Below are 26411 nucleotides of genomic sequence, written 5' to 3'. Positions count from 1 at the left end.
ATTTTGATTGATTAGCCCTGCAGATATTATTGCTCTGTTATGTTGCTTATATTTCTTCATGTGTTTTGCCTGTTCTTAAAATATGACTTAATGTTTAGTTTTGCTCCATGAAAGCCATCCTTACATTTTCTAGTAATGAGTTAGTTAACTTAAAAAACTTTCCCACCTGAAAACATCTTCACTTTATTTTTTGAGACGGGGTCTCATGGAGCAGGTGGTGACCTACACCCAAGCCCTCAGAAGGTGAAGGCAGGAGCATCACAGCTTCTTATTTTTTGATACCTGAACCCCTGTATCCTAGGCTGCTCTTGAACTTATATTCCTGCCTGTACCTAGGATTACAGAGTAGGCTACTACGCCTGGTTTTCTGCAGCGCTGGTGGTTAGGCCTGTAAGCTAGGCAAGCATTCTACCAATCGAGCTACATTCTACTCCTCACTTCCCCCCCTTGAACTCACTGTATGTGGTAATCTGGATTGGCAGTGACTTTTTTTAGGATAACATCCCACAGACTTCTGATCTTCTCTCCCTTATGTATTTGTATGTTTTCCCACACCCTGCTTTCTCTAATAGAGTCTTTATTTTTCCTGTCTGTACTTCTTTGTGTATAATTTGCTCTCCAGTCACTGCTCAGTCACTAACCGTGCTGAGTAAGTGTATTTGTTAGAAACTTTCAATGGCTTTCTGGTCCCTTACTCCAGGTCTGTCATCTTTTCCTTGTCAGTGCATCTCTGTTGCCTTGTTCCACTTCTTACCCTTGTTTGTGGCCTTGTTTTCTGTCTTTTAAAATCATTTATAAGGGACCAATTAACTGGGACTGAAGTAAATATAGTCTCTTCCGAAGCTTTATGTTTGCTTCTGCTAGGTTCTTGAATGTGACTTGTGATTGCTTGGCTTGTCTACCTGTTGTATGACCAAGATGACTGTGTGCAAACGATCTAGTGGGTGACTGCTTTTCAGGAAGTGTCCCCACCCTTGTCTTGGATATACATGCAAATGTGTGTGTAAGACAGAGGTAGACACCTCACTCTTCCTGGAATGCACTCTATTATATACTGAACTCAACAAGGTCTCTCACTTGAAACTAGAACTCACCAATTCAACTAGTCAGCCAACTTGCTCTGGAGTATGTGGGGGAGAGTGTCCTGTCTTCTTTTTTTTTTTTTTTTTTTTTATTAACTTGAGTATTTCTTATATACATTTCGAGTGTTATTCCCTTTCCCGGTTTCCGGGCAAACATCCCCCTCCCCCCTCCCCTTCCTTATGGGTGTTTCCCTCCCAACCCTCCCCCCATTGCCGCCCTCCCCCCCCATAGTCTAGTTCACTGAGGGTTCAGTCTTAGCAGGACCCAGGGCTTCCCCTTCCACTGGTGCTCTTACTAGGATATTCATTGCTACCTATGGGGTCAGAGTCCAGGGTCAGTCCATGTATAGTCTTTAGGTAGTGGATTAGTCCCTGGAAGCTCTGGTTGCTTGACATTGTTGTACATATGGGGTCTCGAGCCCCTTCAAGCTCTTCCAGTTCTTTCTCTGATTCCTTCGTGTCCTGTCTTCTTAAGCAACAACATATATGCCTCTACGCGTAGCTGGTTATATGTGGGTGCTGGGGGATTTGAATTCTGGCAAATGCTTTACTCACTGAACTTATCTCCCCAATTCCCTCCTTCCTTTTTGTCTGCCCACTGCCAAAGAGAGGACAAGCAGCAGGTTTAGCTCCAGTGATTCAGTCTTTTAAGGTGAATAACCTCTCTAAGATTGAAAAACATGCACTTTCTTGTTTAGAAATCTGGCCTCTAGGGGCTGGAGAGATGGCTCAGCGGTTAAAAGCACTCATTGCTCTTCCAGAGGTCCTGAGTTCAGTTCCCAGCAACCACATGGTGGCTCACAACCATCTGTAATGAGATCTGATGCCCTCTTCTGGTGTGTCTGAGGACAGTGACAGTGTACTCCTAAACGTAAAATAAATAAATCTTAAAGAAAAAAAAAATCTGATTTCTATACCCTTCCCTCTATGTTTGGAAAAGTATTCAACACTCGCAAGCCACCCAGAGAGTCTATTATTAGTTGTGCTTTTCTTAATAATTATGAGGCCCTTTCAGTGCAGGCTTGTTTGAGACAGGGATCTCATCTGGCTCCTGCTAGCCTTGAATTCCTTATGTAACAAAGGTTGGCCTTTAACTTATGAGGCTCTAGGAGTGCTGGAGTACAGAATGTTGCTATTATGCCCAACTGAAAATCTGCTCATTTTTTAACTCTTAACAGCAAGAGTTGATTTGCAATAGAAGACTTCATTTAATCTCTCACTGAGAAAGAGAAAAAAGGAGAAGTAGAAAGGACACAGGAGGAACTTCTAGAGAGCTAGAAAAGCTTCTAGAGAAAGCTTTAAGAACTATTCCTCCCAGAAAAGAACAACAGTCATGCTGTCTAACTTGATGCTTCTCACTGACTACTTCAAGGATCAAAACCTGAGTAATGGTAAAGCCCTAAAGTGGAGCTGCTTCAACTTTCCATTTCTATTTAGCATTCTAAACCTTTTCGGAATAATCCACAGCCCAGGGTATGGTTTCTACAAACAAAAGGAAGGTGTGGTATGTATACAGCATACAGCAAGGGAGGTTCTGTCATGGCAGACACCAGGCTTTCATGGTTCTTGTACAGCAGGTTCTTATGGCCAGTGTTCTTTCATGATCAACAGTAGCTTATTTGGAAGATTGCTGATGAGAGTTATAAATGAGAAGCCATCTGGGTCACTGACAAAACTGTAGAGTAGATACTACAACACGGACAGCAAAGTCAGGGGTCCTATTATGAACAGTAACTGAGAAACAGACCTGTGATGATGCTCAAGCAGGCGCCAGAGGCAGAGTCCAAGGCTTTTGAGTTCTGGACATCAGCACTTCTAAGTGGCTATATTTCTTGCTATCATAGATAGCTGGGATTTCTTGGCAATAGGCCTCTTAGGAACTAAGAAGTATATTACTCTTGGTTGGTGCTAAGGTTCACAGGCATGGCCTTAATGGCAGGCGATCTGTATAAATGAGTTTGAGGCCAGACTGGTCTACAAAGTCAGTTCCAGGATAGCCAGGGCTACACAGAGACCCTTCTCAAAAAACCAAACTCCCCCACCTCCAAAATAACAACAAAACTCAAAACCAACCAAAACAAAAAGAACCCAAAGAAAGAAAGAAAAAGAGAAAGGAAGAAAAGGGAACTACATAGTAACATTTCCAATTGTCTTGGTAAGAACTGGAAAAGCCCCTGATCATAAGACAGTATTAATGTTTATAGGTAGAAACTTGCAAAACAAAGGCAAAACCAGGTAAAGATAAGGGCAAGCCTTGCTTCTCATCATTAGATAGGTTACACTTCTAGGAGGGGTAGCATCTTGGTGAGGTAGAAATAAGAACTACTGGGTCTTGGTTTCTAGGATGTCAATAGCTTATTTAAAAAGCTGGTCAACAGAAAAGAAACACCTCCCGTCACATAATTGTCAAAACACCAAACGCACAAAATAAAGAAAGAATATTAAAAGCAGTAAGGGAAAAAGGTCAAGTAACATATAAAGGCAGACCTATCAGAATCACACCAGACTTTTCGCCAGAAACTGTGAAGGCCAGAAGATCCTGGACAGATGTCATACATACCCTAAGAGAACACAAATGCCAGCCCAGGTTACTGTATCCTGCAAAACTCTCAATTAACATAGATGGAGAAACCAAGATATTCCATGACAAAACCAAATTTACACAATATCTTTCTACAAATCCAGCACTACAAAGGATAATAAAGGGTAAAGCCCAACATAAGGAGGCAAGCTATACCCTAGAAGAAGCAAGAAACTAATCGTCTTGGCAACAAAACAAAGAGAAGAAAAGCACACAAACATAACCTCACATCCAAATATGAATATAACAGGAAGCAATAATCACTATTCCTTAATATCTCTCAACATCAATGGCCTCGACTCCCCAATAAAAAGACATAGATTAACAAATTGGATACGCAATGAGGACCCTGCATTCTGCTGCCTACAGGAAACACACCTCAGAGACAAAGACAGACACTACCTCAGAGTGAAAGGCTGGAAAACAACTTTCCAAGCAAATGGTCAGAAGAAGCAAGCTGGAGTAGCCATTCTAATATCAAATACAATCAATTTTCAACTAAAATTCATCAAAAAAGATAAGGAAGGACACTTCATATTCATCAAAGGAAAAATCCACCAAGATGAACTCTCAATCCTCATCTTCGGTTGGTTTATATACAAGTGTGCAATTTCTAGGCTTGAAAGTAAAATGATGCTATCTGGTGCTGGATAGAGGAGCCTTATTTTTTATTATGGCAGCTTGCTATTTTTGTAACATGGTGATTTGGTTGAACACAATAAAGTACAGTAGTAACTGAAAAAAAAAAAAAGCTGGTCAAGGTCCTGGAGAGATGGCTCAGCAGTCAAGATTGCTTCCTGTTCTTCCAGAGGATCTGAGTTCAGTTCCCAGCATCCATGCTGGATCACAACAGTCTGTAATTACAGCTTTAAATGTGATGTTCTTCAGGCCTCTACAGACAACTGCATACATGATACATACAATACACATAAAGAACAAAAAAGACGGGGCTGAGGATTTAGCTCAGTGGTAGAGCGCTTACCTAGGAAGCGCAAGGCCCTAGGTTCAGTCCCCAGCTCCGAAAAAAAGAACCAAAAAAAAAAAAAAAAAAAAAAAAAAAAAAAAAAAAAAAGAACAAAAAAGACTACTTCAACACAATAAAATGTCACTTATATCTTGGCCATTAAATCCTTAATTCAACGGATAGTAAGCATGCAAAAAATAAAAGTAGTTTACTCTTACCCATGGCTATCAAGTGTATCCAAAGCTAAAAATAAAATACCTCAAAGTTCCATCCATATTGTGGAAGTTTTAGTGTATGTATGAACATATTACTTATATAACTATGAACATAAATAAATTTAATAAACTTTTTCCTGATATGATAGTTTTTCTACCAATCACAAACCTGTGGTATGAACTAGAATCTGAATTAGATGACTTAACAACAAGCTGTACAAATTATTTATTGGCAATGTTTCTTATATTATTAAAATTTAATTTTAATGCAAGTTTTGGGTTGGAAGTATAGCATTCAGTGGTAGAGTCAAATTTACAAAAGGCCCTGGGTTCCATTTTGCTCTTAGAAGCCAGTGATGACAGCTGAGAATTTTGGACAGACTCTTCTTCATTGAGACAGTAAAATTGATTTTGGTCACAATTAGCTTGATTTGGTAAGATCTGGCTTGTAAAATCAACCCACCCTCTTGACATAAAGAATGGTATACAAAATAGCTTCTGTTGCATCAAGAACTCATCAGACACAGCAGCTCCCCCACCCCCAAAAGACGGGTATACAGCTCCTTTACTTATAGCCATAAAGTGGTACACACCTAGTACAACAATGGCATAGCCCTACGGACCTTAAAACTGATCTGTTTATCAAGGACAGGGCAGGCACCTCCTCCTTCTCAGTGCCCTAGGGCTTCAGCCTGGCTTTGTTCTCCCCAAGGTTGAGAGCCCATCCACCTGGCCCCATTTAAACCTTCCTGTTCTAGCTTTGCCTTCTCACCTTGCAGCAGACTCCACTCTTTGTTTCTGCTTTCAAGTCTCTAGATTGTGGAAGCTGGTTCTTCTCTATGGCTGTTTTGGGTTCTTATTTTACCAGTACAGACTATTTCCATTTCTATCAGTCTACTTCTGAGACCTCTTCAACTCTGTTGTAGACTACTATAAATCATTCTGTAACACACACACACACACACACACACACACACACACACACACACACACACACACTCTCTCTCTCTCTCTCTCTCTCTCTCTTTCTCTTATTGTGTGCTGCAGGATATGAGAGGTAATATTAATGATTAAAACTGGAATAAAAGAACTTGTATTCATCTTGACGGTTACCAGTGTAGGTGAGGCTATCTGGTAAATTGCTGCCAGTGAAGCCGCGGTGTGGTGTCTTGTGACACGATCATTATCAAAATCAGACATTGTCTTTAGTACAGTGTGTTAAGGACAAGAGGGCTGAAGAGCTAGTGATAGAAAACTTTTGCATGTGCAAAGCCGTACATTCACTGCCCAGTGTCAAAAAGAGCAAAGGAAAAAGAGGGGAGGGAAAGAAAAACAAGCAGCCTTAACTCAGGACCAGACCAGACCCTCTCCGGAGTAGGCCTACAGCCCTTAGCTAGCCCATAGTATTCTGTTAGACATAACCTCACAAGGCATCAACATCAGAGTTACTCTGTCACTGTTATTCAATGTAAAAACAGAGCAGAAAAGTGTTGAGACAGAACAAGCTGACTACAGTCACAAAAATATCCACATCCTTCTCCTTTCTTAGCCAGTAAGTTATAGACACTATAGACTCATTTTAGTCTGCACTTCTAGAAGGTATTTATTGAGTTCAGTCATAAAATTATGCCTGCTTTCTGGTATCCATGGTACTAAGCAAACTGCTTCCTGGAACACTCGATAAAATCACCTACCTCAGGCTTAACTCCTACAAGTTACCATCTTAACAAACAAACAAACAAACAAACAAACAAACAAACAAACCTAAAAGCATTGTGGTGTATCTTCCTTGTTGCAAAGGAGCAATGATGTGAACGGCTCACTACAGCTGGTCTGTGGTGATAAGACTGACAGAAATAGTAGTCTAAGAGAGTCTCTAGTTGCCATGTATTAGCTCTTTGAAAATACTGAAGATTGAAAATCCTATTTGGGATGCAAACTGCCCTTGCCTGGAAGGTAAATTTATGAGCCAAGCACAAGCATTTCAGTGACTGCCCTTTGCTGTTGGGTTTTGCTTCCTGTAAATAAGGTCTTTTAGGAGTATTTTTGACTATGTAATCAGATACAAATTGTTCTTTGGTGAAATTGTTTTGTAGTCTTTTCAAAGACTTTTAAGTTAATAGATAGCCAGTTACAATTGGGAATTTAACTTAGAATCTTATGATTCTAGTTGACGGATTCATGCTTCAAAAGACCTGCATGCTGCCTAAACTCTATCACAAACATGTAAGGAGCTGCTTTCAATAATATCAACTGCATCTTTGGAAATATTTTACAAAGTAATCTTTTGGTCCTCTGAAAAAGATGACTGAGTAAATTTGCCCTTGAACACCAGGCAAGTATTCCTCAGTCACTTTAATTTTAATGTAGAATTATAGAGTACAGAATTCCTTTGCTAGTTCAGTGAACTGTAGCTTATCTAAAGCCATTTGTATTTGTTCTCAGTGAGCATAGATAATCAAAACTTTAATATAAATAACGAAGCACCCATCCAAGATTCATTTTTCCTTAAAACGTTCTACAAATCAATAGCCTGTGTTTAAAAACAAAAACAAAAACCTTAGGCTGACAAGATGGCTCAGTGGGAATAGGAGCTCACCACCACGGAGAATGACCTGAGTTCTAGTCCCAGAAGCCACTGTAGAAGGAGAGAACTGACCCCCACAAGTTGTCCTCTAACCTGCACGTGCCATAAATAAATGTAAACAACAACAAACCCAAAAAACTACTTTATTTTTACCTGTGTGTTCATGAATGCAGTAACTACAAAGGCCAGAAGAGGGCACTGGGAACTGAATCCATTCTGTGAAGAGTAGGAAGCATTCTTAATCCTGAACTACCTCAGCAGCCTCAACCTTATCGTTCTGGATAATAAGATAACATAACAGTATTTTTTTTTCTTTTAGATTTGTTGTAATTATTGCTTCTATTTACCCCATGTGCCAGGTATTAAGATTTTACAATCTTTTACTAAGTAAATTGGCAAAAATGGGAACCTTCAAATATAGGTAAAATTTCACTTGAATAAAATTCATGGGTAGTCAGATTTTTACTTCTTCAGAATCTCAGAATGCCTATTAATTAGGTATCAAATTTATCAGGCAGTAGAATGACAAGTTATCACTTTGGTATCAAGGCTTGTAGAAATGCTCTTCTGAAATACAGAGAACAAAGTGCCAAGAGTAGAACATTTATTGACTACTACAACATTCAAGGAATTTACTTTTTGGTTCATTATGGATTCATTTTAATGTAGAAATCTGTAGATGTAAGATGTTTAGAGTAATTAGTACACTTGATATGAAGGCAGAAAAAAAATCCACTTGGAGTATACGGTATATTCGGGTCAGATATTCCTATATTCATGCTATAGAATCCACAGTTATACAGGTAAAAACTCTTATATAACAAAAATTTTGTCTATTTATATTCATAAGTTCTCTGTATAACCATGTTTAGTAAGATTGTTAAGGCAAAATATGAACTAAGTAAATATACTTGGAAGTAGAGAATGAAAATTTCAGTGTAGTTTAAGGTATTTAGTTTAAAATTTAGAATTATTTGAATTTCTAAATTTTCAAATATTACTTAGAAGGTACTAAAATAGTTTTAAGAGTAAAGACTCAAAATAGCTATGATCTGTGTATATTAAATATTTATTAGTTATATTTATTCAAATTACTCAAAAAATGTGAATCAAACTCAAATATATAGAACTGTTTCCCAAAAGTCGGTATCCTACCTTGGCTATTAAGAATAAGACCTTGGGCCTGGTTGCTGCCGACGCAGAGAGCCCATGGGCAGCACCCCGCGAGCAAACTTGAGCCTCGGGACCACAGGTAAGACCAACTTGTCTGCTGCAAGAGAGCTGCCTGGTGAGATCGGGACACACAAAGGCAGAGTTCATCTAGGACCGGGCACGGCCTGTGTTTGCCGGAGGTCCCACGCCTGCGGATCCCAGCTGGCAGCAGCTCTCTGCTCCCAGACCCCTTGGGAAAGAGGCCTCACCGCCTGGTCAGGTGGGCACTCCTGAGGCTGCAGAGCGGAAGACACCACCAACACTGCCCACCCCTGCCCACATTCCTGGCCCAAGAGGAAACTGTATAAGGCCTCTGGGCTCCCGTGGGGGAGGGCCCAGGAGCGGCAGGACCCCTGCCTGAGACACCAACGGAACCTGAAGGAAACAGACCAGATAAACAGTTCTCTGCACCCAAATCCCGTGGGAGGGAGAGCTGAACCATTAGAGAGGCAGACAAGCCTGGGAAACCAGAAGAGACTGCTCTCTGCGCACACATCTCGGACGCCAGAGGAAAAAACCAAAGGCCATCTGGAACCCTGGTGCACTGAAGCCCCCGGAAGGGGCGGCACAGGTCTTCCTGGTTGCTGCCGCTGCAGAGAGCCCGTGGGCAGCACCCCACGAGCGAACTTGAGCCTCGGGACCACAGGTAAGACCAACTTTTCTGCTGCAAGAAAGCTGCCTGGTGAACTCAAGACACAGACCCACAGGAACAGCTGAAGACCTGTAGAGAGGAAAAACTACACGCCCTAAAACAGAACACTCTGTCCCCATAACTGACTGAAAGAGAGGAAAACAGGTCTACAGCACTCCTGACACACAGGCTTATAGGACAGTCTAGCCACTGTCAGAAATAGCAGAACAAAGTAACACTAGAGATAATCTGATGGCGAGAGGCAAGCGCAGGAACCCAAGCAACAGAAACCAAGACTACATGGCATCATCGGAGCCCAATTCTCCCACCATAATAAACATGGAATATCCAAACACACCAGAAAAGCAAGATCTAGTTTCAAAATCATATTTGATCATGATGCTGGAGGACTTCAAGAAAGACGTGAAGAACTCCCTTAGGGAAACACAGGAAAACATTAATAAACAAGTAGAAGCCTACAGAGAGGAATCGCAAAAATCCCTGAAAGAATTCCAGGAAAACACAATCAAACAGTTGAAGGAATTAAAAATGGAAATAGAAGCAATCAAGAAAGAACACATGGAAACAACCCTGGATATAGAAAACCAAAAGAAGAGACAAGGAGCTATAGATACAAGCTTCACCAACAGAATACAAGAGATGGAAGAGAGAATCTCAGGAGCAGAAGATTCCATAGAAATCATTGACTCAACTGTCAAAGATAATGTAAAGCGGAAAAAGCTACTGGTCCAAAACATACAGGAAATCCAGGACTCAATGAGAAGATCTAACCTAAGGATAATAGGTATAGAAGAGAGTGAAGACTCCCAGCTCAAAGGACCAGTAAATATCCTCAACAAAAATCATAGAAGAAAACTTCCCTAACCTAAAGAAAGAGATACCCATAGGCATAAAAGAAGCCTACAGAACTCCAAATAGATTGGACCAGAAAAGAAACACATCCCGTCACATAATAGTCAAAACACCAAACGCACAAAATAAAGAAAGAATATTAAAAGCAGTAAGGGAAAAAGGTCAAGTAACATATAAAGGCAGACCTATCAGAATCACACCAGACTTCTTGCCAGAAACTATGAAGGCCAGAAGTTCCTGGACTGATGTCATACAGACCCTAAGAGAACACAAATGCCAGCCCAGGTTACTATATCCTGCAAAACTCTCAATTAACATAGATGGAGAAACCAAGATATTCCATGACAAAACCAAATTTACACAATATCTTTCTACAAATCCAGCACTATAAAGGATAATAAATGGTAAAGCCCAACATAAGGAGGCAAGCTATACCCTAGAAGAAGCAAGAAACTAATCGTCTTGGCAACAAAACAAAGAGAATGAAAGCACACAAACATAACCTCACATCCAAATATGAATATAACAGGAAGCAATAATCACTATTCCTTAATATCTCTCAACATCAATGGCCTCAACTCCCCAATAAAAAGACATAGATTAACAAACTGGATACGCAAGGAGGACCCTGCATTCTGCTGCCTACAGGAAACACACCTCAGAGACAAAGACAGACATTACCTCAGAGTGAAAGGCTGGAAAACAATTTTCCAAGCAAATGGTCAGAAGAAGCAAGCTGGAGTAGCCATTCTAATATCAAATAAAATCAATTTTCAACTAAAAGTCATCAAAAAAGATAAGGAAGGACACTTCATATTCATCAAAGGAAAAATCCATCAAGATGAACTCTCAATCCTAAATATCTATGCCCCAAATACAAGGGCACCTACATATGTAAAAGAAACCTTACTAAAGCTCAAAACACACATTGCACCTCACACAATAATAGTGGGAGATTTCAACACCCCACTCTCATCAATGGACAGATCATGGAAACAGAAATTAAACAGAGATGTAGACAGACTAAGAGAAGTCATGAGTCAAATGGACTTAACAGATATTTATAGAACATTCTATCCTAAAGCAAAAGGATATACCATCTTCTCAGCTCCTCATGGTACTTTCTCCAAAATTGACCATATAATTGGTCAAAAAACGGGCCTCAACAGGTACAGAAAGATAGAAATAATCCCATGCCTGCTATCGGACCACCACGGCCTAAAACTGGTCTTCAATAACAATCAAGGAAGAATGCCCACATATACTTGGAAATTGAACAATGCTCTACTCAACGATAACCTGGTCAAGGAAGAAATAAAGAAAGAAATTAAAGACTTTTTAGAATTTATTGAAAATAAAGGTACAACATACCCAAACTTATGGGACACAATGAAAGCTGTGCTAAGAGGAAAACTCATAGCGCTGAGTGCCTGCAGAAAGAAACAGGAAAGAGCATATGTCAGCAGCTTGACAGCACACCTAAAAGCTCTAGAACAAAAAGAAGCAAATACACCCAGGAGGAGTAGAAGGCAGGAAATAATCAAACTCAGAGCTGAAATCAACCAAGTAGAAACAAAAAGGACCATAGAAAGAATCAACAGAACCAAAAGTTGGTTCTTTGAGAAAATCAACAAGATAGATAAACCCTTAGCCAGACTAACGAGAGGACACAGAGAGTGCGTCCAAATTAACAAAATCAGAAATGAAAAGGGAGACATAACTACAGATTCAGAGGAAAGTCAAAAAATCATCAGATCTTACTATAAAAACCTATATTCAACAAAACTTGAAAATCTGCAGGAAATGGACAATTTCCTAGACAGATACCAGGTACCAAAGTTAAATCAGGAACAGATAAACCAGTTAAACAACCCCATAACTCCTAAGGAAATAGAAGCAGTCATTAAAGGTCTCCCAACCAAAAAGAGCCCAGGTCCAGACGGGTTTAGTGCAGAATTCTATCAAAGCTTCATAGAAGACCTCATACCAATATTATCCAAACTATTCCACAAAATTGAAACAGATGGATCACTACCGAATACCTTCTACGAAGCCACAATTACTCTTATACCTAAACCACACAAAGACACAACAAAGAAAGAGAACTTCAGACCAATTTCCCTTATGAATATCGACGCAAAAATACTCAACAAAATTCTGGCAAACCGAATCCAAGAGCACATCAAAACAATCATCCACCATGACCAAGTAGGCTTCATCCCAGGCATGCAGGGATGGTTTAATATACGGAAAACCATCAATGTGATCCATTATATAAACAAACTGAAAGAACAAAACCACATGATCATTTCATTAGACGCTGAGAAAGCATTTGACAAAATTGAACACCCCTTCATGATAAAAGTCCTGGAAAGAATAGGAATTCAAGGCCCATACCTGAACATAGTAAAAGCCATATACAGCAAACCAGTTGCTAACATTAAACTAAATGGAGAGAAACTTGAAGCAATCCCACTAAAATCAGGGACTAGACAAGGCTGCCCACTCTCTCCCTACTTATTCAATATAGTTCTTGAAGTTCTAGCCAGAGCAATCAGACAACAAAAGGAGGTCAAGGGGATACAGATCGGAAAAGAAGAAGTCAAAATATCACTATTTGCAGATGATATGATAGTATATTTAAGTGATCCCAAAAGTTCCACCAGAGAACTACTAAAGCTGATAGACAACTTCAGCAAAGTGGCTGGGTATAAAATTAACTCAAATAAATCAGTTGCCTTCCTCTATACAAAAGAGAAACAAGCCGAGAAAGAAATTAGGGAAACGACACCCTTCATAATAGACCCAAATAATATAAAGTACCTTGGTGTGACTTTAACAAAGCAAGTAAAAGATCTGTACAATAAGAACTTCAAGACACTGAAGAAGGAAATTGAAGAAGACCTCAGAAGATGGAAAGATCTCCCATGCTCATGGATTGGCAGGATTAATATAGTAAAAATGGCCATTTTACCAAAAGCAATCTACAGATTCAATGCAATCCCCATCAAAATACCAATCCAATTCTTCAAAGAGTTAGACAGAACAATTTGCAAATTCATCTGGAATAACAAAAAACCCAGGATAGCTAAAGCTATCCTCAACAATAAAAGGACTTCAGGGGGAATCACTATCCCTGAACTCAAGCAGTATTACAGAGCAATAGTGATAAAAACTGCATGGTATTGGTACAGAGACAGACAGATAGACCAATGGAATAGAATTGAAGACCCAGAAATGAACCCACACACCTATGGGCACTTGATTTTTGACAAAGGAGCCAAAACCATCCAATGGAAAAAAGATAGCATTTTCAGCAAATGGTGCTGGTTCAACTGGAGGTCAACATGTAGAAGAATGCAGATCGATCCATGCTTATCACCCTGTACAAAGCTTAAGTCCAAGTGGATCAAGGACCTCCACATCAAACCAGATACACTCAAACTAATAGAAGAAAAACTAGGGAAGCATCTGGAACACATGGGCACTGGAAAAAATTTCCTAAACAAAACACCAATGGCTTACGCTCTAAGATCAAGAATCGACAAATGGGATCTCATAAAACTGCAAAGCTTCTGTAAGGCAAAGGACACTGTGGTTAGGACAAAATGGCAACCAACAGATTGGGAAAAGATCTTTACCAATCCTACAACAGATAGAGGCCTTATATCCAAAATATACAAAGAACTCAAGAAGTTAGACCGCAGGGAAACAAATAACCCTATTAAAAAATGGGGTTCAGAGCCAAACAAAGAATTCACAGCTGAGGAATGCCAAATGGCTGAGAAACACCTAAAGAAATGTTCAACATCTTTAGTCATAAGGGAAATGCAAATCAAAACAACCCTGAGATTTCACCTCACACCAGTGAGAATGGCCATGATCAAAAACTCAGGGGACAACAGATGCTGGCGAGGATGTGGAGAAAGAGGAACACTCCTCCATTGTTGGTGGGATTGCAGACTGGTAAAACCATTCTGGAAATCAGTCTGGAGGTTCCTCAGAAAATTTGACATTGAACTGCCTGAGGATCCAGCTATACCTCTCTTGGGCATATACTCAAAAGATGCCCCAACATATAAAAAAGACACATGCTCCACTATGTTCATCGCAGCCTTATTTATAATAGCCAGAAGCTGGAAAGAACCCAGATGCCCTTCAACAGAGGAATGGATACAGAAAATGTGGTACATCTACACAATGGAATATTACTCAGCTATCAAAAACAACGACTTTATGAAATTCGTAGGCAAATGGTTGGAACTGGAAAACATCATCCTGAGTGAGCTAACCCAATCACAGAAAGACATACATGGTATGCACTCATTGATAAGTGGCTATTAGCCTAAATGCTTGAATTACCCTAGATGCACAGAACACATGAAACTCAAGACGGATGATCAAAATGTGAATGCTTCACTCCTTCTTTAAAAGGGGAACAAGAATACCCTTGGCAGGGAAGAGAGAGGCAAAGATTAAAACAGAGACTGAAGGAACACCCATTCAGAGCCTGCCCCACATGTGGCCCATACATATACAGCCACCCAATTAGACAAGATGGATGAAGCAAAGAAGTGCAGACCGACAGGAGCCGGATGTAGATCGCTCCTGAGAGACACAGCCAGAATACAGCAAATACAGAGGCGAATACCAGCAGCAAACCACTGAACTGAGAATAGGACCCCCGTTGAAGGAATCAGAGAAAGAACTGGAAGTGCTGGAAGGGGCTCGAGACCCCTTATGAACAACAATGCCAAGCAACCAGAGCTTCCAGGGACTAAGCCACTACCTAAAGACTATACATGGACTGACCCTGGACTCTGACCTCATAGGTAGCAATGAATATCCTAGTAAGAGCACCAGTGGAAGGAGAAGCCCTGGGTCCTGCTAAGACTGAACCCCCAGTGAACTAGACTGGTGGGGGGGAGGGCGGCAATGGGGGGAGGGTCGGGAGGGGAACACCCATAAGGAAGGGGAGGGGGAGGGGGATGTTTGCCCGGATACCGGGAAAGGGAATAACACTCGAAATGTATATAAGAAATACTCAAGTTAATAAAAAAAAAAAAAAAAAAAAGAATAAGACCTTGGGCTGGAGAGATGGCTCAGTGGTTAAGAGCACCCGACTACTCTTCCAGAGGTCCTGAGTTCAATTCCCAGCAACCACATGGTGGCTCACAACCATCTGTCATAAGATCCGATGCCCTCTTCTGGTGTATCTGAAGACAGCTACAGTGTACTTATATATAATAAATGAATAAATTAAAAAAAAAAGAATAAGACCTTATTTGCAAATGGGGCCTTTGTGGGTAGACTCAAGTTAAAATGTCGTTATAGAAGACTAGGTGAAGGGGCTGGAGAGATGGCTCAGTGGTTAAGAGCACTGTCTGCTCTTCCAGAGGTCCTGAGTTCAATTCCCAGCAACCACATGGTGGCTCACAACCATCTGTAAAGAGATCCGATGCCCTCTTCTGGTGTATCTGAAGACAGCTACAGTGTACTCATAATAAATAAATAAATAAATAAATAAATAAATAAATAAATAAATAAATAAATAAATCTTAAAAAAAAAAGGTCATGTTAAGATAGAACAGTAAAGCTGCAATGTATAGGAATGTAAATGTTAGTTGCCAAGTATCAGAACTTGATGAAGAAAGGAAGGATTCTGATTCTTCCTGCAAACCTTTAAAGGGAGCAAAGATCTTTTGGCACCGTATTTTGGAGTTTTTGCCTCTGGGCTGTGAGGAAAAGAAATTTGTATTGTTTCAAACTGCCAGGTTTATGGTACTTTGTTGTAGCAGCCCTGGAAACTCAACGGTGAGTTAAAACACAAGAAATTAACAAAGCTATTATGGTTTTTTTTTTCTTAACCTTTAGCGAGATCTTTACTATTGATTTTTTTTTAAAGTAACTTCCCAATCCCGAATATAGGAATCACATAGTTTCTTAAAGTCCCAAATTCGTAAACATCACCAATCCCACCTTTGATTTGTGGCCTGACATTGCTTGGTCAGATTCAAGCAAAATTTACATATAACTGGTCCTGCTGATTACATTTAAAATGAGGCACCTACCTTCTCTCACCAATATTCATAGTGCAGTTACTGTATGTAGATGAAAAAAATTCTATATACATTTTATAATTATCAAATTTTATGCCCTTAAGAAAAAAAAAGCACAAATTATCAACCATAAAATGTATCTGAATTCAGACAATATGCGATGAAATGAAATCCTGTTACTCAGAAACAATGAATACAATGGAAGCAGTTATTTCATCCTGAGTACTTAAATACTTTTTCCTCACTGCACATACTCAGTATTATTATGCTGTATTGATTCATTATTTATAAAATATAATTAAAAAAGTTTTAGTCTCTTGCACTAACAGTTTTTGAGCCAAATCTCTTGCATACCAATATCAAATGCAAACTAATTCTCCTCAAGTATCTGCATACTTTAACTCTTTAAGACAGGCTTTTTAAGATTAGCCTATCTAAGGTGGGCAATACTCTTGCATGTTCACTAGCCACTATGTTTTATTATTGTTGTTATTTTTGAGAGTCTTACTATGTAGAATAAGAGCTGGCCTTAATTAAACTCACAGAGATCTACCTACCTGCATTTGTCTCCCTGGTAATGGGGTGAGGGCACATGGTACTAAACCTAATACTACTCTGCTCTAACTCTGTTCAAAGCAGTCATATACTCAACAAATAATCATTTTCTCAGATTCTCTGTGGCTAAGGAAGACCATGTGGTATAGACTAACAGTTTTTAAAGAGCCTCTGGGAAACCTTAATAGTGCATTCTTGATTACAAGTACTATCCTTTTCTAGAACCTAAATCTCAGGATGAAGTGAACATTTTTAGAACTACAAAGCAAATAAGCCTACAGATGAACTGATAAAGATGGGAAATTATATACAAGGGCCTAAAACACTGATTACATTGTAGATCCACATTACCAGTTCTAGACTTCCTATTTTAGATATCATGTAATTAAAAATAAGATCCTGTTTGAAAGGATCTGTTACCTGCAGTTGAACTAGTGTTCAAGGCTCTCTACAATTTGTTCTTAGCAGCTCCTTTGGACTTCCCACTCATTCCCCACTGATCCATGTATCCCTGCTTTTCTGTACATCACTTTGCACTAGATTCACGATTATTATAACAATGCCTTTAACTTGTCTAACATAGGGTCTTTACTAGTTTTTTTGTAGTAATTTATTGACATATCTGCTTCTCCATTTGGGCTAGTATCCTCTTTGTTGTAAGAACAACAGAATGCCTTCTCCTTACACACAGTATTATAAGAACAGTGTCTTCTCTTTATATAGAATCATGTTTGGCACACTGTTTAAATTTTCAATAAATATTTTGGTTTTTTTTTTAACATTTAAAGCCTGCAAGATCTCTCTCTCTCTCGCTCGCTCGCTCGCTCGTTCTCTCAATCAGAGGCTCCAGGGTTCAAACTTAGGGTCTCAGATATATCAGCAAAAGCCCTTACCCATTTAAAAAAGAACAAAACAGTAAGTGGATCCCCTACCCCATACACGGTCTAATATAGTTTAGACTTTGACTATGTAACTGAGAATGGAAGTGTGCTTACTATTCTGGCTAGTGCTAGGACTACAGCCCACATCATTAAAGAAATGCCTAGCTTCTTTAAATAGATTTTCAAAGCCTGTCTTCTTCTGTATTCATAACTGGGTGTGGTGGTATATTCTTGTTATCCCAGCAACCAGGAGTATGAGGCAAAAGAATCACCAGTTGAAGGCCAACCTGGACTACAATGCAAGACCCTCTCTTTAAACAAACAAAAGGTAATCCACAATTTTTATTTCTACTTTTGTCCCTTATATACTATTGAACTTTGTTCTTTCTCACATGTAACTTGTTAAACATATACATAAAATTTATAGTGCTAATACTATTTTTTTAAAAACCCAATCATCAGCAAGATATGGCGGCTCCTGCCTTTGAGCACAGTACTCTGCAAGCAGAGGCAGGTTGGACTTCGGTGAGTTCCGGGCCTGCCCCGATTATTCACTGAAACCTGCCTCCAAAACAAACACACTCAATTATGTTTTAACTTGATTTTAAATATGATTTCTATAGAACTGAGCCCATAAAATAAAAACTTAAATATTTGAATTGACCATAAAAAGATAGGAAAAATATAGGAAGCATTATACCTATAGAGGAAGACTGTGGACTAATCAGAAGGTCCTCTTGAACTGGTTCACTTCCAGGCACCGTCTGCTGATCACTCAGTGAGCTCTGAGATGCACTAACGGGCTGGGACACTTCCTCATGAACCTCCTCATCACTTAATCTTTCTACTTTGACCCGGACGTCTTCTTCTGTACCTAGAGGCAAGGTAGTTTTTGTGCTCTCACAAGTCACATAGTCAGCCATCCTTCTACCTGCCTCGGACGGGCCAGGCAACTCTAAAGTCCGGGTATTTTCTGCCTGCTTTGCTTTCTCAGGCTGAATCCTCCTATCAATTCCAAAAGGGAAAGTCCATGGAAACGCTAAAGAAGAATCAACTGGCTGATTTCTATTTTCTGCATAGGAAGCTGAAGAATTCAGTACCTGGGGGGAATTTGTTTGTGTGCTACATTTTACAGGGCTCTCAGGAGACATAACAATGTAGCTTTTGCGTTTTCTCCGGGACTCTCGGCAGACAGGAATGGTCCTTTCCACAGCACTGCACTCGGAAGACACTGGAGAAATGCTTCCATCTCGAGAAGTAAAATTGCAGTTGGAACTATTTTCTTGTCCAGCATCTAGACCCTTTTCTGGTTGGCTATTAGGTGTATTCCACAAAATACTTGATTTCATGAACTCTGAGCACGTACTAGCAACACTAAACATTTGCATATAGCTGGCTGCTGCTAGAACATCAATAATATTTTCCGTGTTAATGGACAGAGTGGCTGTGTAAGCGTATTCCAGCAGAGGTATAAAGCCAGTCACTGTAACATGATGCAGATCCAACACATTTTTGTTCTCATCCTCTGTTTGGCCCACAAGTTTGGTTCGAAAGAAATCACTGCAAGCTGCTAGTACCACCTTGTGAGCCCGGAAGATTCTGTCCTGGACACGAATAGTGATATCACAAAAATGTCCGTCATTTCGTAGCATATTTAGTTTTCCCAGCATTTCCTGGCTGTGGGAAGAGGAGCTGTGAGTAAATGTTTTCACACCCATCTTTTTTCCCCCTCTTCTATTGATGCTCTTCAAGGATGCAATGAATCAGAATTACCCTAAAAAATACAAAAAAAAAACAAAATATCAAATGACAGCTTATCAGTTGAAATCAACTATTTATACTATTTTCATATAGGCACTGTGCCAAATAAAAAGCCTAAAATAAGATACTGAGAGAAAAAATTCAGGTATGGAATGTATTAAAAATACATTTTGTTTTCTGTTGTGATGTCAAATCCCTATAATCCTAGTACTATGAAGGTTGTAGCAGCAGGTTGCCACAAGTTCTAGGACCTCTTGTAAGTAAGTCTGAGGCCAGCTTGAGCTATAGGGTAAGATCCTGTGTCATATAAATAAAAATGAAGGCACTAATAATAAAAATACATTCTCTAAACCATCAACCAGTGGTTTATAAATTACTATATTAATGAGAGGCATTTTAAAACAACAGTTAAATGACAATTATAGAGTCTTTTATGCGCCAGAAACTACTGTAAATATCTAACACATGATAATCTTTTGATTGTAAAGACACCTTGGTCAGTAGGTATATAATTATTCCTTGTTCTAAATGTGAACAAGCAGCAATTATTGTTAGGCAAGCATTATATAATAATTCTATCAAATATTTTATTCAGATAAATGTATAGGGAGAAATGAGAAGAGAAGGGGCTGGGGATTTAGCTCAGTGGTAGAGCGCTTACCTAGGAAGCGCAAGGCCCTGGGTTTGGTCCCCAGCTCCGAAAAAAAGAACCAAAAAAAAAAAAAAAAAAAAAAAAAAAAGCAATCTTTGGGGTTGGGGATTTAGCGCAGTGGTAGAGCGCTTGCCTAGGAAGCGCAAGGCCCTGGGTTCGGTCCCCAGCTCCGAAAAAAAAGAACCAAAAAAAAAAAAAAAATGAGAAGAGAAGAAGAAAAGATTTCAAGATTTTCAATAAGTCTATTGAATAATCTAATGACAGGAGACAAAAACTGTTCCCTGTCTGACATCATGATAAAGGATAACATGTAATGAACCCTATGCTATGAAGGTAAGAGAAATGATGCCATAGAAGTAATGACCTTGACCAGTTTTGAACCTGCTCTAGGAACACTTATTCTGTTATACGGATTAAAGAAGAAAGTCAATTAAGATATTTAAAGACAAAGAAACCCTGCTCCACAAACTCTTAAGTACAAGTAATCACAGGTAGACAGAATAGTGCATGCCTGTGATCCTAACTAGCATTTCGGAGGCAGTAGCATTAGAAAAATTACCACAAGTGATTGATACATGATGAGTTCCATCCCAACCACAGCAAGATTCTGTCTCAAAAACTCAAAACAACAATACTCCCAAACCCAAACTTAAAAACAAACAAACAAAACCCCAAAGTAATCACAAAGAGATAATATAGTTAGGATTGAGCTAGGCACAAAATAATTTGATAATAGATTGATAATTTTTCTCTCACACAAACAGGTCATTGCTGTATGTCAATAAACTGGCCACTTGTTTTAAAGCTGGGTCAGCAAGAATGACTGTGTTGATTTCAGTCACGTGGTTGACAGCAGAAGAATGACTTCAGAGCAAATGACACTTATGACCCAGGGACAATCTGCATGATACACAGGCATTAAAAAAATAAGAAAGTAAACACTGTAGTTTGAATGCTAAGAAGAGACCACTTCAAACATAGTTTGGGTAGATGCCCTGGTACTGTATCAGCCTTCCAAATAAGTACAAGGCTACTATTTTTGCAAGGAGGAGGTGGAAAACTTTTCCAACCTGGTGATACCACCATTTTCGACAACCAAAGAGCTAGAAATTAGAAAAGGAGTTTTGGCAATAATCAGTAAGTTTTGAATTCCAAACTCCATTCAACTTTTTTCTTCTTTCCTAAAAGGAAAAAAATAGTGATTGCCCTCAACCACATGATCCCAATCAAATACAATAAGCTCCTTGGGATCCTCATGTCTCTGTGTCCTCAGCTCTGAGATCACAGGTACATAACACCATGACTGACATTTTATGTGGGTGTTGGTAAGTGGAACTCAGATCCTCATGCTTGCTTAACAAGCACTTTGCCACTGAATTATCTCTTTTTCTGATTAAGAATACGGTGTAAGGGATTGGTCTGACGCTGTTTGTAATCAAATACTAAATTCTGTACTATAAGATCTGGTTTCCTCAAGACAAGCAGATTCTCATGTACACCAGCTTTTGTTATGTGAACCTTGCTCCCCAAGTTAATTGATCAATAAAGGCTAAAACCAGTGATTGGGCAATAGACAGAGGTAGGCGGGTTTACAGTTACCTGGCCAAAAGTCTCAGGTAGAAAGGAGAGGATGGAGAAAGGACAGGGAGGAGGACTTAACATCTACCTTGACTCCTAACACACCTTCCATATCCTCTATTCACACGCAACAATCTAGAAAAGAACCTTTTTCTCCTCAAAGATTTATGTATGTGAGCACATTGTAGCTGTCTTCAGACACACCAGAAGAGGGCACCAGATCCCATTACAGATGGTTGTGAGCCACCATGTGGGTGCTGGGATTTGAACTCAGGACCTCTGGAAGAGCAGTTAGTGCTATTAATTGCTGAGCCATCTCTCCTCCAGCCCTAGAAGAGGACTTTTAACTGAGGCTGACCTAACCCTAAGCCAGGGGGCGGTTACCTGCACAGGATACCAAGATCAAGCTTTAGAAACACTGCAAAGGAACAGGATGGATTAAAAACAAGCAAGCAAGCAAGCAAGCAAGCAAGCAAGCAAGCAAGCAAGCAAGCAAGCAAGCAAGCAAGCAAGCAAGCAAGGCTGCCCATCTACCACCAGCCACTGAGAATTTGGCTATTCATTTCCTCAGTCACTCCTGAGTATGGCTAAAAGAATTAGGAGGAACCAAGAGTGGAAGAAGTTAATGAAGAATGATTCTGACTTTTCTAATAAGGAAGACATATCCTTCCTTCCAGTCAACAAAGGAAACCTCTTATCAGACTACATAATTCTTCTGTGTAGAGTGTACACCTCTTCACAATCTCCACATTCCCCCTCCTCCTCTCAAACCATGAATTAAATTATAAACCTTCAGCGAGAACTGCTCTATTGGAAGGCCTGTCAGTCCTCAAGAACATCTCAGTCAACCTCCTCCTTACTCATTCAGTTGAGTGGACACTCATCTGCATAGATTTGGTAAATCGACAAACTCATATCTCAATACAAACAATATAACCGTTTATTCAACCTTACTGACATCTTTTGGTGCTGTCTAGAAGCATTTCCCTCTGAAACAAAAAATACTTCAGAAATCAACCATGTATTCCTACAAGAGATAATCCACAGATATGCCTGTTACTCAAAACTTCTCTCCAAAGTTATAATGGTTTGCAGTCTCTATTTCCAAAAATAATCCAAGAGGTCTCATGAGGCTTTGGGTATTACCTTTATACTGTGTATAAACCCCAATCTTCAGAAAAAATCGAAAAGTTCCAATCTATCTTAAAACACCTTATCAAACCATCTCTGCAGGTTCAACAAGAGGGGCCCCAACTCAATGCCTTACTTCTCTCTCCTCTCCTCTCCTCTCCCCCCTCCCCTGGCTCTGTCTTTTCTAAGATTTAGAGACATTCTCAAGGCATGGTGGTTGGTGCTGTTAACATGACAGAGTAGAGAACACTGAGGCAATGAGACTTTGGGTGTGCTCATGAGCAATTATTTTGGTTGCACAAAGGTGTTAAGTCTGGCTCACTGTGGAGGACAGCATTCCTCAGCTGTTGGGACTGTACAAATAAATGAACAAAGGAAACTGGGCAACAGCACCCATTTGTTTTTGTTTTGTACTCTGATTCCTGATTATAGATGGTGTGTTACTAGCTGCTTCAATCTCCTGCCACCTAACCTTCTCTCTTATGGCAGGCTATACCCTTGAACTGTAAGCCAGAATAAACCCTAGGTCCCTTAAGTTGCTTTTGTAATACTAATTTGTCATAGCAACAGCAAAGAAAACAAAGATAATGAGAACTTTTGTGCTTAAGTCCTTTCAAGTTATTCTACCACAGGCTTTTTCTCAACACTCATGTCTTAGTTGGGGTTTTACTGCTGTGAACAGACACCATGACCAAGGCAACGCTTCTAAGGACAATATTTAATTGGGGCTGCCTTACAGGTTCAGAGGGTCAATCCGTTATCCTCAAGGCGGAAACATGACAGAGTCCAGGCAGGCCTGGTGCAAGAGGAGCTGAGAGTTCTACATCTTCATCTGATGGCTGCTAGGAGAAGACTGACTTCCAGGCAGCTAGGATGAGGGTCTTAGGCCCATGCCTAAGTGACACACCTACTCCAACAAGGCCACACCTCCTAATAGTCACTCCCTAGGCCAAACATATACAAATCACAACTGGCATCCCTACCAAACTGTCGCTTGAGAAACCACCTGCCTGATCTTTGTAGCTTGATTCTTAGAAGCCTGATCAGAGTTCTAAGCTGGTCAACATTTTCTGGCTCCTTCCTTTCACCCAAGATCTTAGAATCAAACCTGGAGCTTGTATCCTCATAAAGGACACAAGGACAACCAGCCTTTTCAACAAGGTAAGGGTCTCACTGCAGCTAGGCTTTCAGGATTTGTCTCAGAACTCTCAACACAAGCTTAACCTTTCACACTATACCAACAAATCTACAGATGACCTGCTCCTCTTTAAAAAGGTAAAATGCCCATATGTCTGAAAGAACAGGGAAGGTCTTAAGAGATTTCTACAGGGGCATTACTCAGTACTTGAGTCATCTGCCCATGGATCAGACTACTTGGAATGCCCTAACTCTAGCCAGGAACAAACACCTTCAGGGGCATTTCTAAGATTAAGTATACTTCCAAGAAATTTAACCTTGTATTTAAAAACTGCTGAGTGGGTTGGAGTGATTTCTCAGCTGTTACAAGCACTGGGTGTACTTCCAGAAAACCTGGGTTTGGTCCCCAGGACCCACATGACAGCTCACGTTTTCAGTAACTTCAATACCCAAGGATCAGATGTCCTCTTCTAGGCTCCTACATGCATTTAGTGCACACACATATAAGTAGGTAATATGCCCACACACATGAAATAACAAAATAATAAAAAATAAAAACTATAACTATAATTTTTAAATTTTAAACAAACCCTTTTTGTTTTTCTTGTTTTTCTCCTGGGTCAGTGTATGAGAGCTCTATCTTCAGCTATGTGGTAGTCATTTCTTTTACTTAGACTGTGACTATCTTTACCATCTGTCCTGAACTTTTATTCACTGTAGGAATTGCCTACCCTTTGTTATCACAAGTTACTCCACTCTGTACTACAAAACTAGCCAAAATCGCTCTGTTCCAGATTGTTGGATTTATGTCCTCACATCCCTGTTTGTAAGACACATCCTGGGCTGGAGAAATGGCTCAGCAATCAAGAGCACTTGTTGTTATTAGAGAGGACCCAGGTTCAGAACACACACTGTAGCTTACAACCATCTGTAATTCTAGTTCCAAGGGATCCAATACCTTCTGGCTATCTTGGGTACCAGGCAGGCATGTGGTATATACACATAGATACGTGTAAGCAAAACACTTATGCACATAAAATAAACATCTTTTTAAAAAAAGTGTAAAATAAAAAAGGCGTCTCACTGTAACAACCGACTAGGTAACTATCAACACTATTCTTTACATTCAAACAACGGTCATTGATATTATCATTGTTATTCATGTAAAGGATCAAATTCTCAATGACAAATCCCTACCAATATTCAGATCAATAATCTGAACTAAGATGAATTCAAGCACAGAACTTATGGGTAAGATGGTAGATTGGAAGTCCCGACAATAAGACACAATGAAAGAAACAGTCAAGATAAAACACAATAATCTTTATTCCTATAAGAGACAGTACCGGTAAATTAATTTAGTTGCCCTGGTTGTGGAAGCTGGGACTGAAGTGAATTACTCCGTCTAGGCTGGTCCTTAAAGCCACCATGAGTTCCTACTCGTGCCTGGCTCCATCATCCAGAGAGCACCAAGGAGGAAACAGACTTGATGCAGTACAGCTGTGCCAGAAACTTCCTTGAAAGCATAACTAGTCTAAATTCCCCGGTGCAGTACACACCCCAAATCTGGTTTTATGAGTTTGAACTGGAATTGCAAACTGAACACCTCCATGACTCAAAACTCATCCCCCAACAAAGAACACGGATAAAAAAAAAATGTAATCTATTATTACACTTACCTCTTGGTTTAGTATTCTTACATTTGTCTTTTTAAAAGGTATTTTAAACTTCACTCTTGCATATCTCATAACAGTCTTGCTTTAGTTTAAAAAAGCTTCCTCTCCAAGCTTCTCTCCCACTTTGCTTTTTTCAAAGTTGATCTAATACTTATCCCTATCTATCCCCACATTCCCCCTTCTTTCTCCCTCTATAACTGAGTAACTAAAGTTCTATCATACATCACACTATCCTTATCTTTGTTCCTTTAGCCTCCAACTGTTTAAAAAAAAAAAAAAAGAGGGTTGGTGGGGAGACTACTGTTGTTTCCTGGCTGGTTTGGCAACTGTATAAAGGGAATAGTTGTTAAGAGTTGTGGTTGTCCCCTGAAGTTAAAATTCTACCTTGGGGGGAAGATATACAGGAAGTACCAAGCACTCCGGGCCCTTGGCCTGAGATTATAACTTCTGAACTATATATATCTTAAATCTTCTACAATCTAGCCCCATTTGAACATTACAAACATTTCAACTGAAGGAATACAGCTAATAAAAATTTCAGTCAATGAAATAATCCCAACACAGTAATATGAAAAACAAGAAAAACTACAAAAACAAAATTTCTCCCAAAATTATTAATCCCATGGTATTGGCACCCATCAAGAGTGAATTAGATGAAATCCCAGGTAACAATATAATTAAATTATAGACCTGAGAGAGCAGTGAGCATAGAAGCATGCCAAATACTCTGAATATTACCTTTGCACTAAAATTAACTCTACCAAATATCTGAAACCCACTACTTTAAAATTCAGCCTCACTAAAAATTTCAGGCCATAGTCACAGTGAAGGCCTGA

At 39.6% G+C, this 26411-nt stretch overlaps 1 protein-coding gene across 6 annotated transcripts in view; it reads right to left on the bottom strand.

Moving 5' to 3' along the window:
* Zbtb44 (zinc finger and BTB domain containing 44) overlaps window positions 1–26411 on the bottom strand; it is a 57984-nt gene that overhangs the window by 15367 nt on the left and 16206 nt on the right. For 4 of the 6 annotated variants that reach the window (XM_006242769.5, XM_006242768.5, XM_063265731.1 and 1 more), the window contains exon 2: window positions 18341–19414. The exons of the other annotated variants lie outside the window; for them this stretch is intronic. In XM_006242769.5, coding sequence (XP_006242831.1) covers window positions 18341–19358 — 1018 coding nt within the window. In that variant the 5' untranslated portion in view covers window positions 19359–19414. The remainder of the gene's footprint in view (window positions 1–18340; window positions 19415–26411) is intronic. 6 annotated transcript variants of the gene reach the window in all.

Source organism: Rattus norvegicus, chromosome 8 (genome assembly GCF_036323735.1).
Source record: "Rattus norvegicus strain BN/NHsdMcwi chromosome 8, GRCr8, whole genome shotgun sequence".
NCBI classification, from domain to species: Eukaryota; Metazoa; Chordata; class Mammalia; order Rodentia; family Muridae; genus Rattus; species Rattus norvegicus.
Note: the sequence above shows the minus strand (reverse complement) of the source record. Positions and strands in the feature narration are given on the sequence as shown.